Source organism: Clarias gariepinus, chromosome 8, assembly GCF_024256425.1.
Source record: "Clarias gariepinus isolate MV-2021 ecotype Netherlands chromosome 8, CGAR_prim_01v2, whole genome shotgun sequence".
Taxonomy (NCBI): domain Eukaryota; kingdom Metazoa; phylum Chordata; class Actinopteri; order Siluriformes; family Clariidae; genus Clarias; species Clarias gariepinus.
The window spans coordinates 34,129,896-34,151,253 of NC_071107.1; the positions used below are offsets into that span (position 1 = coordinate 34,129,896).

The 21,358-nt window shown below is 38.1% G+C and overlaps 1 protein-coding gene across 1 annotated transcript; it reads right to left on the reverse strand.

Annotated features, from left to right (window-relative positions):
* Nucleotides 1-4,544: 4,544 nt before the first annotated feature.
* On the reverse strand, nucleotides 4,545-21,041 carry fam204a (family with sequence similarity 204 member A). Its single transcript, XM_053503088.1, has 7 exons — nucleotides 20,605-21,041; nucleotides 19,417-19,501; nucleotides 19,205-19,244; nucleotides 18,541-18,646; nucleotides 16,951-17,040; nucleotides 5,579-5,688; nucleotides 4,545-4,723 (listed from the first exon to the last, which is right to left on the reverse strand). Exons 1-7 carry the CDS (start codon nucleotides 20,842-20,844, stop codon nucleotides 4,672-4,674), a joined length of 723 nt encoding a protein of 240 aa, XP_053359063.1. The 5' UTR covers nucleotides 20,845-21,041; the 3' UTR covers nucleotides 4,545-4,671.
* Between the last annotated feature and the right edge of the window lie 317 nt (nucleotides 21,042-21,358).

Below are 21,358 nucleotides of genomic sequence, written 5' to 3' on the forward strand. Positions count from 1 at the left end.
AGACTCGGCAGAGTGCGAGCGCATTAAATAGAAATAGACCTAGCAACAGTTCTATACAAAGCTCTGGCCCTTTGCAGCCTTTTTCACACATTTTAATCAATAACTTCTTCCATATGGATTCGCTTTCGCCACTCTGAAAGCGTGGAACGGCACCAACACAAATATTTAAACGGCATTTTCCTGAGAGGAGAGGGTAATTTGCGGGCGTAATGAATGTGCTTTATTTCATCCAAGAATCTTTTGTCTTGATGCAATTATTTAATGAGCAGCTGGCGTCAGAATAAATGACGTTCCTATTCTGCTCCCGATCTTGACAAACAAGTCCTGTCTAGTGACCTGCTAGGCTTTCGAATCCAATGCCTACGAACATTTTATTTGCAGAACATACAGTGCCTTCCTTAAGTTTTGGTGGCATTTGTGACTAATCTCCTATTTATATTATCCCCAGTCGCTGATTTTTCATAGACGGCATCCTCGAGTGCCATATTCTTTCCACTTTCTAAAACGGGATGTTATGGTCACAGATGGTCAGAGTTCGGAATTTTTACCTCATTGATACTTTCTTTTTTTTTTTTTTTTCCAGGGACTTGTTTTGATAGCTCCATGAAGTTGTTTATCCTTCCAGGAACAGGTGTATTTATATTGTGACACTATAATTGCACCCAGTTGAACTCCATTTAACTAATGACATGACTTTTGAACACGTGGGAGGTGGGGGAATACTTATGCAATTGTATGTTTTGTTTTTTTTCCCCAACAAAAACCTTTAGATTTATACCTTTCACGTCAATATTATGATAAATGCTGTGTAGATTTGTGACATAATCCAATTTCTGGTGCAGGTTCTTATACTACAGAAAGGGAGACGATCGGAGGAGGGGGTGAATATTTATGCAAGCCACTGTACTGAATGGCAGAATTAGGCAAGCTGTTAATACAAAATCTTGTTCCACTTACAGAAATACTGACCATATGTGCAATACTCAAACCCAGCTATGGACTCCGTAGGTTTTTCAGACATATTAGAAAAGTTTGTGACTTTTCCAAGTTTCAGAAGTTCACTTTACAAGACGTTTGCATAAAAAAAAAACAACTGGGAGACGCGTTTATCCAAAGTGACTTATGTGCGACTTACGGTATGAGCGCGGCTGGTTCTCTTGTAATCAAGAGATCTGAACTCCCAGCATTCTGGTTCACTCAAAAAATTCACCTCCTGATAAGGCTCATGAGGTCTGGTTTAATTGTAATTTCACATGTCGAATTTTTATCAGGAACTCCCTCGGTTTGTTTTTAATAATATCATGCAAGTGGTTTTATGTTATTGTTCCTAACACCCACCCTTTTTTCCCTTCTAAATGCTTCAATATGTGTACTTGGAGTTGCTTGGGGGGGAAAAAAATAAAAAAAAAAAACAACTATAATGGACATGACAAAAAAACTCATTAACTGCAGTCTCATTTAGACAAAAGATACTAAAACGTCTGAATCGCCGAGGACTGCCATGTTCTCCGGAATGTTCCAACAACAGGTAGAAATTATTAATGTACCCCCCTCCAGACAGACATTTTGTAAATATTCATTCCTTCCATACACGGTAGCTCAGAAATTCTCCAGCTCTCCCGTACCACCGGAGCCGAAATTAGTGTAAATGATGAACAAGCTCGCTAGGACGAAACGAAACGAAGCATCTCGGACAAAATGTCTAGTCAAGGAAGTTGACATTTGCGGAGCAATCAGACGTAACAAATGCAAGTAATTTGGATGACGTCATTCCGGTGGGAGTTTCAGTACAACGCTAAACACATGGAAAAGTGTGTAATCCGTGTCATTCGACAAACATTTGGGCTTCCACTCAAAATAACACCAGTGGCTGCATGAAAAGCGAGCAGACCGGTGCTGTTACACGGATATGAAATCTTTCTAATCAGCCTAAAATCTGTAAGAGAAGTTTACAATTAATAGAGACCGAGCACTTTGTCTCGAGGGTGTTGTGAAATGGAGCATATGCAGTTAATGAGTGTTATTATAAAAGCAAACTAGTTGCATAAGACTAAATTCTTGGCCAAAAAAAAATGTCTTTCAGCAGACAAAGCCGAAAACGATGACAGATAATATTACGGAGAGTTTCCAGTTCTCCGTTCTGACGTGAAAGCATTTGCACCTTGTCTTTGTTGGCGAATGAGACGGCGGTCATTAGAACCGTTATTACCACGCTCCTTCTCGTCAGCGCCAGGTGACATCTTTATTATGATTAATAGCCTGATAGTTTTAGCACAAATACTCGCTCATCTTAACTGTTTCAAAATAATTCTGCAAGTTCTATACTTCTGCCTTTCACCTGCTTGGTTGAGATATCTGATATCTAATTTTCCAGACAGACATTGGAACAAATGCTTTACAGTCAAAATGCAAAAGGGTTTCTCCATCTGGAGGAACACCTAAACATTTTGTTAGAACCGTACAACAAAGGATTTAGGCAATTTCTATGCCTGGAATGGTATATGACCGGATATATTTTAGGAGCTAAGGGTTTCTCAAGGGTTCTTTGGATGCGTAATGTTTCTACTTGGAAACCTCATTGATATAAAACCCCTATTGTGTAGGGTTCTATAGATTTGCATTCAGAAAGAGTAAGGTTAGTGGTGCCACTGGCGTTCCTGTTCATTCCAAGGGAGTTTAGTGGGGTTAAAGTCATGGTTCTGTGTAGACCACTTAAGTTCTTCCACTTCAACCTTGGCAAACCATGTCTTCATGAAGCTCGCATTGTGCCCAAGGTCATGGTCATCTTGGAACAGGTTAGACCTTCAATGGACCTACATTGAAGTGAAAATGTAAGACTGCAGTTGTAATGTAGCTAGAATTGCAATCTGGTACCAGAGCACTTTCTCCATGTTCAAGGTTTTATCCCACCTCCCACAAATATTCCAGAAGGTTGTTTGGCTATGCTAAATTGCCCCTGGTGTGAAAGTGTATATGCACTGGTGTAGAATAAATGAAAGAACCATTTAATGAACATATATTGTAGACTCTTCTAAGGGTTTCATCAACGAACCACTAGACATTATGATTAGACCTTTTTAGATGGCAAAGAATCTTTTTTCAAAAACACCCTGAAATTTACTAGCCAAAGATCGCATGAGGAACCCAAGTCCAGGCTTTTAGTTAAACAGAACTTGTTGCCGTTATGTAGCTAGCCTTAACGCGGGCAGCTGATGCATTAGCTGAGAAAAATAAACAGTGATTTACGTGTTGTGGCAACACCCAAGACGTGTCACATACTTCCAAAACAGCGCTGCCAAGTTACCCTATTATTAACAAACGCTAACGAAGCTTAATTACCTCATTTACACTGGCGCACTGACAGCTCTTCTGAAGTGCTGGCACCGATCCATATTAGTCGCAATCAAAACAGACTATCAGCCACGCTTCCTCGTACGATCTCTTCCCAAGACGCATTAAAGGAGCAAACGGGACAAGTCATCGCCACCAGGACGCCAATTATTTCATACAAGACGATCTGTTTGAAAAGGAAAGCTTTTTCTCTCACATTCTTGCTCTCGCTTCTTTCGCGAGCTGTCTCCAGACCTGACAGAATGCTGCGTGTGGCTCCAGGCTAAACAGAGTGGTTAGTTCAACAGTTATCAAACGGATCTCGCAGCATGGGGGAACTCGACAAATTGCTGTGTGAAGTGCTATTTGAGACACACCGGCATTCAGACTTCCACATATCCAAAAGTGTATAATTGGCTTAGCTTTCAGGAGGTGGAAAACATGGTCTTATTTTCCCTCTCCACTCGTCAAGGAGCAAAATATAAGTCACGCGTGAGGATCTTTTTGCTGGTGAAAAGAAAATTAGGCAAGTTAGGGCTCTCCTCCCAGTGTGTTCAGCTGACGTGTAAATGGCGGTTCAAAAAACGTCGCTACTCCTTCATGTTCCTTTGTTGGAGAGTAATGGGATTCCTTCCAAACGTACTCTTTCTTGTTGTTTTGTAAGTACAGAATAAATCTCTTATAGGAAAACAATCAACAATAGTAGTGCTAGCACTAGTTAAGGTCGTAGTCAATGCATACGCTGTCATTGCAAATAATCTTTTTTTTTTTCTAGAAAATGTTATAACCATTCAAGCTCAAGCTATCCACTTCAACCATCCCTCCTTTCCAGTTTAATCTTGGGTATCCATTGCATCAAAGGTAAAGGCCAGCTGTGTAAATGCAATCTCTATTTCCTCACACACACACACACTCGCGCACACACCTTGCATGCTCTCCCGCTATATAACCTCCCCGTTTATTCCTGCTCAAACCTCCTTACAGCCAACAAATTTCATTTTGCTCAGGCAAATCCTATTGCACATTATCCACTACATTGCATTAGGGCCCTAATCTCCTACCCTGCCCCCGTCCCCCCCGTCCCCCTCTCCGCCTTTCCTCTGCTCTATACCGCCATGAAAGAACAGGGAGCTGCTGATTAACCCACTTATTCTGGTAACTTTACACGGCACACAGATTTAATTAGGAGGAAAACAGCATAACTGAAGTCAGAATGAACATTTAGACCAAAGAATTTATTCAACTAACCATGTACAGTTTTTTTTCTCCCTACCGTTAAAAATACAACAGAAAACAAATGTATCAAAACTTTACATATATTTGTAGAAATTTCTCTTCAATTCACATGTAGCCCATGTTGCTTTTGGTTTCCCATCTTTTCTTTGCTTCAAAGCTGGAAAAAAAACATGAAATATTTTAATGAATATGTAAAAGAGTACAGCGGTACCTCAGCATACGAACACACTTTCTTAAGAATTTTCACCTTAAAAACTAAAAGTTTGCAAGTAATTTTCCTCGGCATACAAATTATATTAGGCTTACAAGTGAACAAATCGAGTCAAACCGATTACTTAATGTTTTTACTTCATGTTCATGTCTTTACAAAATGCTTTGATTGTTTATATAGGCAAAATATAGTGTTGTAAATCGGTAATATTTGTAATATTTTTAAGTGGCTGTGACGGATTATCTACAATTATATTACTTTCCCTTATATACATAGAACTTCTAGCATTCGTCTCACGGAACAGATTAAATTTGTATGTCGAAGTACCACTGTATATATGTTTTCTCAATGAATTTAAATAAACTATGGCTTAGCTAATAAACTATGTATTATAAATTATTGTTGTAGCTAAAAATATATACAAATGCCTTATTGGATATTCAATAATTAAACAAAAAACGAAAGTGGTAAATGAGAAACTATGTGGGTGTGACCTAATATTCAAACAAGCAAATATGCTTGATTGACATTTGAGATGTCTTCGAGTTATAGCTTCAACATTTGGTTGGTACGTTACCAGCTTACTTACTTTGTGACTATGTGAGAGTTTAAGTGCGAAGAAGACATACTTTGGCTAAAAGTTAAACAGTAGTAAAGAGTGAAATGATTTGTGTGGGGGTTTACATAAATTAATGGTTACAAAACAAAGACAAGCCCCTCCCACTGCCCATGCAAAAGGGAAGAAAGTTAAAAAGGCGCCACACATATAGAACGATCATAGATGGAGAGAAAGTGACAGACCCCCATGCGATCTGTTTCCTCTTTTTCCGTGCAGCCCGAGAATCCTCCTCTTCCCGTCTGGCTCGGGCAAAGTCACGGCAGTCGGCAGCTTCTGCGATTTTCACAGCGAGCTGTTGAACGAGACGAACTCCATTAGTTATATCCTGTTTCACTTCAGACCATATCGGAATTCAGTGTGTGTGTGTGAGTGTGTAAATAAATCCTTCATATGGCTAACACAAAAGCTCTTAATTATTGTCAAGTCCATTTAATCGCTTCATCTGAAGAAGTGCAGGGTGTGAAATAATAATAAAATTAGGGTAAGTGTGTATAGAATACACGAAAGAGGGGGAAAAAAACACAAGGTTTTGGAAACAAAAGGAGAATAACGCCCTTTTCCGCCTTCTGAAATGGGCTTATTATTGAACCCTGAGGAACTTCGATAAACACGTTGAATAAATCACAAAACCTTTTTCCTTTTCTCTTTAGTTCTCTCTTTTTTTTTTGAGAGGGTGGAGAGTGTGTGTGACGGGAGGGAGGTAATTCCTTCTAATACTGCTGAACACAATCAGAGAGAATGAAAAAAAAAAAGAATTTCTAGGGTTGAAAAACCTGGAGAGAAGACGTGTGAGAGAAAGAGAGAGAGAGAGAGAGAGAGAAATGTTTTAATTATAATTAAGTGGGATAAACTTTATTAGAAAGCCTGAAAGTAAAATATCTCCTAATGCATGCCAGGATTAGGAAGGTCAGAGCGAGCAGGCAGGAGAAATTAAACTCTAAAGGCTTTTTATCGCCACATTTCAGGAACCAAGGGTGTAAAATGTTCTAATTTGGGATACATTAAAAGCCATAAAGGTCTTTCAAAAAGATTAATGCTACTTTGCTCGGATTTAAGATAAGGCCTTTAGCGGGCTGAGAGAGCGTCGCTCTAGCTGGGCCCTTGAGCCATTCATCTATACAGTCGCTTGGAAGATTTGTTTAAAAAAAAATGCACCCACAGAACCTGAAGCTAACACACTATGACAGTTTTTTAATTCCTTGCCATCTTTCTTTCCCTCCTCGAGGTTTTAAGAGGCATAAATCATGTTTTCTAGTCATGCTAAGCCATAACGGGCGATCGGGCTCGCGTGTACCAGAGATCCAGCGAGAGATAACTTACAGCAGGGTGAGTGCGATCGGGACGGTATTAAATTGTCTAGTTTTTGAATCGAATCAGTGGAAAAAATAAAGCTGTAGGGTAAGAGATAGAAATGGGCAAAAAGAAAAAAAAATAGAAAAAAAAACGAAAAGCACCACCAATTCCTCCGGACCTGTCCTATTTCACACACTCAGCCACACTGGTGACTACGTTTAAGGCACTAGGATTACCAAGCAGACAAAGCTGATCAAAGACACACACACAAAAAGCGCCCTCAAATGTCTGATTAATCAAGCCTCGCAAACAGCTTATTTCTTTTTAGCCCCGCATGCACGTAGGAAAATGAGATTGGGCGAGCGGCGCATTGTGCAGATTTGTTCATTCTTATCAGGACAAAGCCGGCGGCGGCTTATTTCATGGATCGCTGGAGCAGGTGTCGCCTCCTCTCCTCGCAGACGAAATTAGCAAAAAAAAAAAAAAAAAAAAGGAAAGAAAAAAAGGAAAGAAAAAAGTTGCCTCAAATTAGCCTCTTGTATTTGCAGTAATGTGACATTATTTTGATCCACTTTTGAGGATTTCCAGCCGTCTCTGAGCACCAAATCCTTTCACATGAGGGAGAACGCCGGTACCAGAAATGTAAATAATTAAATAAATAAGAGCGAAAAAAGAGGAGGAAACGGAACAATATACATGACACAGGCACTCGTGTTCTTTGTTCTATCCGTCGTTTCTGATCGAATGGCCTTCAGGGAACAGTTCCCATCTCGTTCCTTTCTTCGTCCCGTCTGTAAGGCATTGTGCCGTGTGTGTGCAGCAAAACCTGCCGCCGCCGCCTTTATTCACTGCTGGGTTTATTTGGAGGGATTAGTGATGTGACCTTTGAAAGGCCTGAGAAGAGCCGGTTCCTGTGCTTCTGCCAGGCAGCTGCAGTCTAACACACACCACTAGGTGGGTTGAGGGAGGAAAGGGGTTTCTAGTGAGGCTTCTATTGATTTTTGTTTAAAAACTAAGATGTAAATTTAAAACAGAAATCCTTTACTATGCTGTATGAGCGTCTTAAATCAATAAGGCAGGAAGAGGAAAAGTTTAATTTAATACTATTGAGATTACTTAATAATGTTACATTTTAATATATTTTATATTCTTGTGGTTTGTCCTCAAGACCTAAATGAATAAATGAACAACTAATAAATAATTAAAGCTAATGAATTAAGTAAATAAATAGACAAATTCGCCCCATTCATTTAGCTCCATTTTAGAGGCTGCTGTATGCTAAAGATGGCCAAACAAAGCCCCAAAACACTGCAATACACTCCTTAGGGTACCATTATAATGCAAATAAAAAATCTCGACTGTTTGGAAATGCTGCCAATCCCACACACTCGCACAAACACATGCACATGCACACACACACACACACACACATGCTTACAAAGCAAGTGTTGAACACTGCATAAATCTTCTAAAAAGGATGTTTTTAGAGGAAAATTGTCTAAAATCCATTCATAAATTTACTCCCCTCGGTGAAGCACCTTCCAATTAAAGCGTGTGAGAGCTGGATTAGCGAGACTAGCGCGGCTCCAGGTGGCTGAATCGGCAGGCTGAGCCGCTCGGCTGCGCTTGACGTGTGGGCGATTAATGACCGGACTAATTCCCTTATCGCGCCACATTAATGCTGAAATAATACGACTTTAGTCTACTTGGGGAAAAATAAAAAATAAATAAATAGAGAGTGTCCAGACCCGGTACGGGTATCAGATCAGCCTGCTCGCTTGGCCTTGTCGAGAGCTGAGTTGGTGTGATTAAGGTGAAAAGTTGTTGCATGGAGGAAAATTTGTCTTTGCCAAAAAGTAATAATAAAAAAAAAAAAAACACTGCAAATACTCTACAAGCATTCCAATCTTGTGTCTGTTGAATTCCAACACAAGCACACCTCATTCTGCTTCAGGAGGTACTGATTAGGTTATCACCTAAATCCAATTTTATTTAATGAGGAACAGTATGAAACCCACTGTGAACATCACTCTTGCAATGCGAGCAGCTGGATGGCTAAAGCAGTGCTTGTATTACTGTAATGGTAATTGGAATTTTATAAATACCCACTGACCATGCCAAGAGAGTTGAAAAGTAAAGTTTTAAGTGACTAAAAGAAGGGTTCAGCCCTTGCTTTACTGGCACAGTGAGGGTGAATTTCAAAGAAAGCAGTATACAAGAACAATGTTGAGCAGTGGACACTAGGGACAACAAAGCTACAGACTGGCAGAGGGCAAAAAACAGTCTCTACTGACAGGGATGACCGTGAAACTCATTCGAGTGTCACTCAACAACTGTAGGACAACAACGAGTGACCTTCAAACACAGTGGCAAACTGAAGCTAGGGCTACAAGCCATAGTGTCTTGCACCTACACTGAAATGTGGAGGAGAAGCTGTGATGATCTAAGGTTGCTACCCTGGAATCGGGCAGATTTGTCTTTGTGGTGGACGCATGAATCAAGCTTATCCAGGAAGAACATTTACTACGTTTCCCAACTCTGATGATTGGGTTTTCCGACAAGACAATCCTCTATGCCACATAGAGAGGTCAACCAAGGTGTTAGACGAGGACTACCGGATCAAGACCCTGTTATGGCCGGCATTGTTTGGAGGCTGGATCGAGAGCCTTGGGCTCGGGGTTAGGGTTAGGGTGCGGTAGCCTGTGGCGCCCCGGCTGTTCTGGTGCCTTTCTATTATGGTCAGTATTGACTTTTTGGGCAATTTGTTTTGGGCATTGGGTTTTCATTGGGATTTTACCAGAAAGGGCTAGAGTTTGATCTGTGTGGACATGGGTGGGTGAGCCTTGAGTGCCCATGATCCTGTCACCAGATTGGTCATCCATGTTGTCCCCTTAACCCGTCAGTGGTCATAATGTTAATGCTGTATGCACAGAATAAGTCATAGAAATTAAATCAATTCCTTTAGGTCAATCAGAATAAAAAACCTAAGCGCGCTGTGGTTGAAAATAAATGAAAGTCAATGTCAAATGTGCGTTTTTTTTTTTTTTATGATATTATAACACCAGACTAAAACCCTCCTTTATCAAAGTCTGGAAAGTAAACGCTTCTTTTCTAGACATGGAAGCAAAAGAACTGGTTGAAACCCCATCTTAATGAACATTACATGTTTCTGTATTATCCTGCACTCCTCTACTGAAATGTAAGACACGATGTCGAGCCCCGCGGCGACGATCAAACCGCTAAAAAGTCTCATCTTTGTTCCCAATTTATCATCAAATTAACTTTTATTATATCTCATGATGACTCACGCTACATTTCAGCCCATTAATTTTTGAAAGCAGGTTTAAAAACCCCGGCCCTAAGCTTTTATCAAATTGCTACGGAATCTCATTTGGATTATTGTATCTTATTAATTACCCCATAGACAAAGCATACTTTTCAATGTAGATTTTTTTTCCCTGTGCTGTTTAATTAATTAGCATGTTTTCTCTTTTAATTAAAGCTTTTTTAAAAAATTAAAGCCCACAGCAAAACACATATATAATTTGTTTGTAATTAGCCCTTAATTGGTGGTAGTGGAAGCTTAGCACCCTCGGTTTCTTTCCATCTTTTTTTCTCTCCCCTTCCTCCTTTCCTGACGTGCCATTTTATTGCCAGTCAGTCATTAATTAAACTGTTTTTTTTTCTAATTAGCTTATAAAACTGTTGATGGCACATTATTGTAAGTGCGAGTTCAAAGCTCGCTAATAAGCCTCGCCTAGTCAGAAGAGGGAAGATAATGGGACGCGTACGAAGCCGAGGAACTTTCAGACTTTTTTTTTCCTCCCCTCTGTAGTTCCCTGAAGATGACAGTCTTATGTATCTGGGATCAGATTATTGAGTCTGAAAATAATAATAGCTTTTATTTTTCTTCTACCAGATCCCCCTCCGAGAGACTTCCTCCGTCTGTGTAACGCTGTTTGTGGAGATTATATGAATCCTTCATCTTCTTCTCCTCCTCCAGGGCTCATATTATGGATATTATGGATATTTCTATGCGGCCAAGAACAAGACCCGAGTTTCAATAAGACTGGCACACATCCGTAAAAAAAAAAGGGTTAGGGTTAGCATTACGTGCATTACAGTTTACAGGATCTTCACACTGTTGATGATTGTAAATAGCATTTTATTATTTTGTTTTATTCCTTAACCTATGGTACAAATTGGTTTGGTTCTCAAGTCACAATATTCCTCCACACCTTCTATCGAAAATACCATAAAAATCTGTATGGTATCATATCTTAAAAAAAAAAAAAAAGTGAAAAACACTTTTTCTGGTTTCTTGTTAACATGACAAGTTTTTTTTTTTTTTTTTGTCTCATTATCTTCAAAAGCGAACAAAATAAAAGTGCTGGTGGGGAGTTAATCTTGATCGACGCTTTGATGCAGTACAAGTATTAACAGGAAGTAACTTAACTTGGACGTTTCCTTAAAAAAAAGAGCAGTTTCATTCCTCTATCAACTCTTAATGTTTTTATGGTACACGTGGACCATATCAAAATACCCTGCCGTTAATTGTTTTAACACACAATGTGTTCAACCCTGATCGATGACATGGACATGGCCTGGTGTTTGATATCCCTTCCTTTTCATTCCATTTCCACTGATACGTTTTCACATGCTTGAGAGAATTGAAATTGGAATTGAATTTTTTTTTCCATTTAGATCAAATACAAAAGATCAGCTTTTGCTTCTTTTAAGTCATTCTGATCTAAGATGTCAACTGAGTGCAAATCCACTCTTTTTGTTAATTGAACTATAAAAGCTCAAAAAAGTTTGATCATGAATGCTATAAGACAGATTTTACCTTATAGCAGTAAGTGAACAGGTTTTATATCAATAAAAGTGAAACAGACATGGATATTAAAAACACAAGCATGTCTTAGCCCGAAATTATGCTTCTTCTTTTTTTTTTTTAATGCTAAAGCTGCATCACATAAAGTCTCTTGACACTGGGTGAGCTAGTTATATTTAGCAGCCACTTAACGTTATGCTAATTAGTGAAATTAATTGCTCTTTATGAAACTTAAAGCTGTGTCACAGAATGTGCAATAATGAAAGTATGGAGACACGTGTGTCCCTTAATTGGAACGAGCGCGGCGCTTAATCTGGCAAACTAATACAGCCGAGTGCATTGAGGGCTGTGAGCTATTCTCATAACGCCACGACTCGGGAGGATTCACACGGGGGAAAAACATCAACAGCAGAACAACTTGCTGCTGAACTTCTGCATATGTAAGAGACACAACACGACAGGGAGTGCGGCTATAGAAAGATAATCAACAACTGCGTGTCGTGAAAGGGAATTATTGACCAAAACCAGCATGTCCCAAAGAGATCTATTTATCTTATACATATGTGACAATTTACTTATATTTTATGAGGCGCGTTCAAGTCAAACCAGGACTTGGCTGGATGTTATTGCCACACCTCCCGTACAGTCCTGACCTCGCGCCAAGCCATTTCCACATGTTTGGGGCATTAAGAGAGTTCCTGAGAGGCCAGTGTATTAGACGTGAAGCAGGCGGTTTGATGGCTTTGGCCTACTGAGTAAACTTTCCACCTTAATGGTATCCAAGCACTAGTGAAACCCTGGGATAAGTGCATTAGCACAACAGGGGATTACATAGAGAAATAAAGGGAGTTTTTACCCTCATAAGTCCCAGTTTAACTTGAATGCTATTTCCAATTGGTTATCAACGCCTTCTGACCAATCAGAATCGAGCATTCACCAGAACTGCAGTAGACTTGCTTATCATAATCGTCTCCTGTAAACATTCTGTACATCCATAGATTCAACGTGCAATTTTGCGTGTCCAAATTTAGGAAACAATAGCTTTAAGCATTTAAACGTTTCCACAGACGGCCTTAAAAAGACCTGTTTTATGTCTTTTTATATTCGGACAAAGATGAAAGAACCATGAGAAATTTTAAAAACGGCTTCACACAGACAGATTAAAGACACGGAACCTTATTAAGTGACTAAAGAGGCTACACAAGAGTTTGGGAATTTCAATCATCTCTTCAAAGTGCACTAAGATATACAGGCGTGTTTGAAGGGTTTGAAACTGCACCAGGAATAATCCATATATAAATATATAATCCGACAATAAAACACCACGAGACTTCAGCTATCTCTGTGTTTCACTCACTGCTAAGCACCTTATTGTCATGGTATAGAAATATAATAGAGAACGCACGAAACCTCCGATACATACAGTACGTTATTAAGACCTTGAAATGGAGGCTCGCCACAGTCGGGATTAGTCATTATTTCGTGTCGCTGAGGTGTTCCGAGCGCTGTTTAGGCACAGGGAGCTATGATCGTCGACGCTGGCCGGATTAGAAATTAAGGCGTAAAATGCTGCACTGTAGCACCCGCCCCGACCCTGAGGACCGGACGACACATTTCTCTTTGTTTATCTCCGGCTCACGGCTGGGTGTGACGCTGGACTAAACCGTCTTAGACAAAAGAGTAGAAGAATCCACAAAGGTTTGGATTAAACCATTAGCCATGTTGGGTAGAATCTTAAAGGAGGGTTCTTATTTAAATCAGGAGTGGAAATAACGACTCAGTAACAAACAGTCTGGACATATTGGCAAGAAGATTTAAGACCATGGACTATGGATAAAGTGGTTTTTGTTTTTTGTTTTTTTTAAAAAAGGAAAATTGAGGACCCCCTACTTTTAGGACTTTAGTGGGATATTTAAAGAGTTATAAAATGGTTGTCTAACAAAGTTCTACTTGCAATCTGTCCTGATACAGAAACCCTCTGTTGTAAGACTCTACATACTGAAGATTTATAAGAATTTTCTTAATTTAGTGATCAATAATTGTAAAGTTTACACCAAAGTGCTTTTTCAAACATCTTACAATGAATTATTTTAATATTTCACAATAACTTGTAAGCATTCTGCAAAGTTCTTTTAAACTAAAAATCCGCTTTTCCTAATGAATTCTGGGATTGCTTTCAATGTAAGCAAAGCAGGACAATTATTATTATTTTAAAAACTTTATATTATATTGATTATGTCATTAAAGAGCCAGGTTTCTAATCAAAAATTTAATCGTTACATAGGATATACTGTGAGTTAATATGAAAGTTAGATTTTTTCATAAAAACTTTTTTTCATTGTTTCATAAGACGGTAAAGTTCTTACTGACAAATATGTCACCTTCTTTACTGCATCCAGACAACTTGGCACATCAAGAAGATGGTGTTTTATTCAATGATTTTTAAAATACTGGTATGTTGAATTACACTTTATATTTTTTTCGTAAATTTCATTGTTTACTTGTTTACTGTGTCTTTACTGCAAAAAAAAAAAAAAAAACACATCTAACAAGGACTATATCCTGGATCTAGTCAAAGTTTTATTATTCTTTACTATTTATTGTTAAATTTCTATTACTTCTAATAAAAGCTTAGAAGATTTAGGTTAAAACATTTTTAGACATATAGAACAAGGCAAAAGTTTGTACACACCTTCTAATTCAATGTTTTTTCTTTGGTGATTTATTTTTTACATTCTACAACAATACTAGAGATTTCATTGCTATATGGAATTGGGTAACTAAGAAACAACAACAGTCAGTTGATATTTAAAAGACACAAAGGTCAGCTGGCCTGGAATAGTTCTTAAAACAACACTATTGTCAAGGACATTTGAAAAACTGATCAAGCACCATGATGAAACTGGATTGCAGGAAAGCACGAGCAAAACTTACCTCTGCTGCATTTAGAGTCACCAGCCTCAGAAATCACCAATTAACAAACAACAGCTCATATTAGTGCCGTTATGAAAGATTTACCGAGTGTAAGTAGCAGATACATCTTAATGTCAACTGTTTAAGGGAGATTATTGTACATTCAGTGTTGTTTTACAGTGTAAAAAGAAATAAAAATAAAAAAAGACTGTGGAATCAGAGGGCGTGTCCAAACTTTTGACTGGTGGTGTATTTAACGATTTTAAGCTACAGATTTTCTTGTTCTACTGGCAGATTGTAATTAGCATTCGCTTAAAATAGGATATGAAAATGTAAGCTTAAAATAGCTAAAAGATCTAGAAATATGCCAAATTATCTTTAACTCTTCTAATCAAAAACCGTTGAATAGATTTGATAAGATTAAAGATATTATCACTATATTATCATTATATTTTTAGTATTATTTATTTTTGTTTTAAATTTACTATAGAGTGTACCGTCTCTGATTACTGTGAAGGTTATAGCTATATTATTTATAATAAATCAATTGATGTTACCACAAAATAAATGGTTGTTATTATAGTTTTCATGTCGCTGAAATTTGTATCAGGTGCCATAGCATTATTACAGAACCTATTATTTAAGATTTGTCGGCTTAGTACAAACAAGTTTGAACCTACAAAGTTATGTAATACTAATTTGAATAGAGTAGATGATAGTGACAACTAGTGACTACCAGTTCAACTGGTCATTTTGAAACTGAAGAGTACTAATCAACTGGTACCTGGGTTATGTTCTGCCGCTTGTATTCCTTTAACTTATTAATAATCAAATATCAATAATCAAACAGGCTTGCGCGTGTTAAAACCCAGCCTAGAGAATGTGTGAAACCTGAGAAAAGCCACTCGCTCTAGGTCAAATGTCTCACACAGCAATTTGCAGCATATTAACTAATAATCTAAGAGAATGCCGCATTTAGGTTACATTGGCTACGTTAGGGAAATTCTATCAATGATGGTCCATGAAACTAGTCATATTTATAACAAGGGAGAAAAAAATAATAATCACATTTCAGCCTGATAAGGTTCGATGAGGAAATTGGTCTGCAGTAAAGGTTGTGAGTTCAAATCCCAGGATCGCCCCAGGAGCCATTGCTGAGTCCTTAAACAAAACCCTTCACCCACAATTCCTCGGCAATGTGATTGGACCGTATAGTGCCTGAAGCACGAGTCAAATGAAGAAATGTAAATATGGAGAAAGGTAGAGATTTCAAGGGCAATATTATAAACATAAAGGAAGTTGTGCTCTGTACTTGTAACGCTATCCGTGTAAACACTAATGTCTAGATCTAGTTCGAAAAGATTAGATAAGACTGTCTGTGATACTCTGGAGATAAGCTTAGGGATTATTCTCATAACCAGCACCTTGAGAGGAAAATTGCCCGAATCGTGAACATGTTGTCTGCATTCTTGAAGTATTTAACGCTTGTTCTCACGGTTGCGGCATGGCTGTTGGTGGCATATTTATCGCATTGCTTTGAACAAAAATAAAAACCCAATGGGCGATTATTCATGCAGGGCAAATAGTGGCATTTTCACACTCTCACTGGAGGAAACACAAGCTGTAATTGATTACGGGTGAAATTATTATTCGAGGTTAACAAAATTAAGGCTGCTCCACCCAATTAAGCTGGGTAAATGATTAGTTTATGGGAGCGTGAGCCCAGATTGTCGCAGGCAAAAAAAAACTGAAAGCGAATTTGGCTTGCTTCTCAGAAATAATAAGCTGAAGAAATGTGACATTAACTGGTGCATCACCAGTGCAACTGATCGCCAAAAAAGGAAAAGAAAAGCTTTTTAAACGTTTAAGGTCAGTATTGGCTTTAATATCAGTCCATCGTTAATAGTTCTAGCTCAGAACGGACCTTCAACACAGTCCGCAGCAGAATCAAAGCCTTGTGCTATAAAACGGCACATTGCGTTTTTAAAAAACGCCTCTGAATGAAAAGTTCGGAGACATAAAACTACTTCTTGCTACCAGTGCAGAGTCCAGGAGCCGGGAACATCTTTTTAACTGCAATTACACGTACGCGAGTGTTACATTTTCTGCCAAATTAGCTCCGAACCGCTTGATCCCGCTCACCTTCCCTAAGAGGTGCCGTTTTCAAAACTGCAGGCGGTGTGTTAAGTTCTGAGCGCACTTCAAAGGTGCAAACTCGCGCCTGAAATATAAAAAAAATAAAAAAAATTTAAGAGACCATTGTTACTGCTGTTAGAAATACAAGCCGAAAGTGCTGTAGACTTCAAAAAAAAAAAAAAAAAAACTGTGAGGAAGGGCTTTCTATTAACTCCAATAGAAAAGGGCTTCGGGATGTCCGGCCCACGAATAAAAGGGAGTGTATGGTATGTGTGTGTGTGCGTGGTTGTTTCTTCTGTGTCTTTGCGGGCAAAATGGCGGCCGACCCATTAGCTCAATTCGTCGCGCTCAGAGCGATGTCTTATCGGCGTGACGTACCTCACGAGTCGCCAGCCGGTCGCTCAGCTCCTCCGCCTTCCCATAATCCCCTTCGGCGATGGCTCGCTCCATGCTCTTTTCCAGGCCTGACTGGAGATGAGAAAAGGATGGGGGGGGGGGGGGTGAAATGAAGTTATTTCCAAATAGAAATAGAAGAGGAGAAAGAGCGGAGAGGGGGAAAAAAAATATCAAAGACGAACTTAAAAAGCGCCTCGGGCTCTTTTTTTTTAATAGGACTTCCATTACAACAAATATGGAGATTTTTTTTCGTCTCACAAATGAAAATTGTTATTCGATTAAACGCGGAATCCTTCAGAAATGCTGTAGATTATCGGAGGCGTACACTGGTCTTTAATTACACATTTCCATTCCACATCAAACACAGAAGTATGTTTGATGGAAAAAAGGCAGGAAAAATAAACTAAACATCCGCGATAAACCTTTTTAAAATAAATATATATCTATAGTGCAATTTAAATTAAACCAAATACACATTGTTTTGTGGGAACTTTTTAAGAATGCAATTCCTTGATGTACAGTCGTGTAAAAAAGTCCTGAGCCACGTCTCATTTCTTCTTATTAAATAACATTAAATTATAGTGCAGCAATTCATTGCATTAAAAAAAAAATTATAAACGAAATAGAAATATGGGCTTTTTTTTAAAAGAATTACTTAATCACAAAAGGCTGCAATGTATTACAGGTAATTTAAGCATGGGCAGGAATTTATGCAGTATGACAACAATTTAAGCATTTGTTTATTTTTGTGCATCATTTTGACTTGATAAATTAAACTTGGCAAACGTCCTCTTAATTAGATCGTTTGTCACATTATTTGCTGATAGCCTAGATTAACACACATTTATTCATCACATCTAGCAGTTCAAGTCATAATCGTAATGTGTGTTAAAATAATTACAATGTAATTAATAATGTGTATTAATATATAATTAATAAGTGCCTCAAGATACTATTTTAAAACTTTCTTTGTTTATATCTCAGCAGCAACCTCATTTCCCCTCTCGTCTGTTCCAACCACTCAGCATTCAGCAGTAAACTAATGATCATCTGCACCTGTTTCTCACTGGTTGAGTTAAATAGTTTCTATGACTGAATGAGTCATAGGTCACTGTGTGGCTTTAACAAACTGCTCAGGACTGGACTGAAAATGAAGCCTAGAGAACTATTCCTCAAAACTACATTGAAAATATAATATGGTGGTGGCTGAAACGGTTAGGGTTCAATCCCCCGCACTTCCACCAGAACCCTTGAGCAAGACCCTATCTGCTCCGGGGACCGCTGTCTCCTGGCTGACCCTGCACTCTGATCCCATCTTCATAACTGGGATATACAGGGGAAAGATTATTTCATTGTGCTTTACAGTACATGTGACAAATAGTTGAATCTTAAAAATACAATATAGTCTGGCTTAAGACTTTTGCACAGTACTGTATATGCAAAAAAATTAGGAAAAAACCCTGCAGCACAAAACACAATTATATTATTAGATTAGAATTAAAACTCTTTTTATCACTCGGCCTCTGTTTTCATATGAACCAAACTGAGAAAAAAAGGTTGTTTAAATTGTACCTGTGGTGAAGGTCGGCTACTGGCTGGGGGCTGAAATCTATCGTTGGTGCCGAAATACTTGGTCAGTTCTTCCCACTGCTTTACCCGAACTTCCTCACCATCATCCCTGAGCAAAAACAACCGAATGACAACAATGTTTTTTTTTCCTTCTTTACCTTATTTAAGTTCATTACTGTTTACTAGCCCACACTGGTCAACAAGAACGCTCCAATATTCAGCCATTTTTAACCAGACTGAAGTGGTTGTATAAGAGTAACATAAAAAAGTACATTAAGTAAATTAGAACTTAATCCAGTCTCTTAAACTTAAAGCTAAAATCAGTGCACATGTTTTTTACAGTCAGGTATATAGCTGAAAGTCAGTGCAAACTCTTTAATAAGACAGTGAACCTGCGTGTGATCTCACACCTACATCAGGAGGTGCAGGGCGAACACTTCACACACATTTCACGTCAGCATGATGCTTAAGTTGGCTACTGTAGCTACATCCTGGTGTTGCGGCTCTTCGTTAGCACTTGGTTGGTGTGGGGTTTTTTTTGAAGGTGGAGGGAAGAGGTGACCGCTAGATCAAGGTGCTTTATTGGAGTTAGAGACAGCATTAGAGTCGGTCTGGGGTTTAAGACCATAAACCCAAACTGAAAATGTAAAATGAGCATTTACTCAACTTTTTCTCTTCTGCATCACACGTCTGCTTTAACGTTCCACCTGATCAGATGAAGGAAAAATAAAACATTTCATACGGTACATCACAGTGCATGTTCTGTCAGCACGTACAGTGTGTTTACTGCTGTCATGTTGTTTTATAGTTTGTTGCTTGAACTGCATTCTGAATTCTAATAAATATATAAAGATAATATAAAGGAGAAATGAGCATTACCTTTCCTGTGTCGTTTTCTTCTTTGTTTTCTAACTGGAGGTTGATCCATCTGAAGCTTTCTCTCCTCTTTAAGGTTTTTGAATTTCTTTAATGGAAAACATGTGTTGAAATACAGAAAAATACTGGACTGCATTATTTGCTTAGGCAATAATATTAACAGAAGGTTACAGATTTCAAGTGAGAAAACTAATGTTACTACATGAATGAGCTAAATTTAATCAATCATTAAGCTTTCGTAAAGGTTTAAAATTTTTACAATATTGTAACAAAAATGTTATATAAAATCGGGGGAAGTTTTAAAATCTGATATTTTCAGAATTGCAATATTAATTGAATCTGCACCTAGGTATCGTGATAATATTGTATCAGGACGTGGTTGAATATTCCCATATATAGTCAGCAAAATGATTGTTATTTTTTAAAATATATATTTTATGTAACATATAATATAATAAATTTAGTATTAAAACTTTATACAGGTTTTTTTTCCCTAAAGTGTGTATGTTTTTGGCTGACTGTATATATATATATATATATATATATATATATATATATATGTGTGTGTGTGTGTGTGTGTGTGTGTGTGAGACAGAGAGAGAGAGAGAGATGATATGTAAATTGCCACACAATAGAATAGATTTTTTTCCATCTATCTTGAGCAACTTCAAGCAATGATACGCTCATTATGTGGAAATTAAATCTACATTAAGTTTCAAAGTGATTTATATAGTATTCTTCAAGACTCTTAAATGTTTTAACACATAATAAATAGCTTAAAAATATACATGAAAGAAGTTGACAAACAGAAGTCAATAGTTTTTAACTCAAAAAGGAGAAAAGGAAATCAACATTACATAAATACACTTGGAATATCACCAGGAATGTGACTAATATTAATCTGGTATAAAATCAGCAAGTCTCAAGAGTTTATGATGTTTTGTTTACATTGTTAAAGTGTTCAAGTTAATGCTTCAAAGAGTCAAAGCACTCAAATTAATAATAATAATAACTAAAGAAAATAGTTAAAAATGTTGTTTAAAGTTTTGAAATGTTATTTGTCTTATTTAAACTAGGTTTTAAAACCTGTTCTATAACTGATGCCTCTTGCAGTTGTATAAAGATAAGAAGGTATTAATACCCCCTTAATATAAACGTTGTGTTGTGGATATAAATGTAAGGGGTGTAAACCTGCCACAGATCCTCAGACACTCCTGGCAAACAGCTGTCAGGGGGAGATGAAGATGACGAAGATGATGATGAGTCATTCTGCACATTCTGGTCTCTCCCAGCAGGACATGTCTCGGTTTCAGTGGCAGTCTGTGTGTTCTGCGTCTTGTCCTGAGTGTCCCCCTCCTCCTCTTCATCATCATCATCATCAGGACTCAGATCAGCCTCACTGAGTCCTTTCGGAAGGAGACCTCTGTACATGTCGCGCACTGTCTAGCTCTAAACCCTGTTTTCACCTGTTTTTATAAGTTTCGTTCCACGTTTGCTTGATTTTCAGGTTTAAAAATACATCCGGTTTCATTTTACATAACTACAAACATGCATTTCGGCGCTTTTTTAACATTACGTTACAATTTGGTAGAGTTATGATGCGGCTATAGAAACAGCCATTGTTTATGTTCTCACTTCCGCGTTTAGCAAAAGAGGCTGGCGTTGATTGGCTGGATGGCTCCGCTTCCTGCAGCAACAACAAAGCTAATTGGTTACATAGGCAACGAGCTCCTCCCAACCGCCGACTCTCAAACGGCTTCTGATTGGACGTGTAGTGCAGGAGGGCGGGCGCAGAAGCCGTTATGCCATCAGTTACCGCATTGCACTCTCACAGGCGTTAGGGATTTACTGAGTATTTACTCTTATACATCTGAAACTCAGTCAGCCTTAAAGGTTATTAATAAAATATGATATTAACATTTTAGCATAGTTATTTTATGAACAG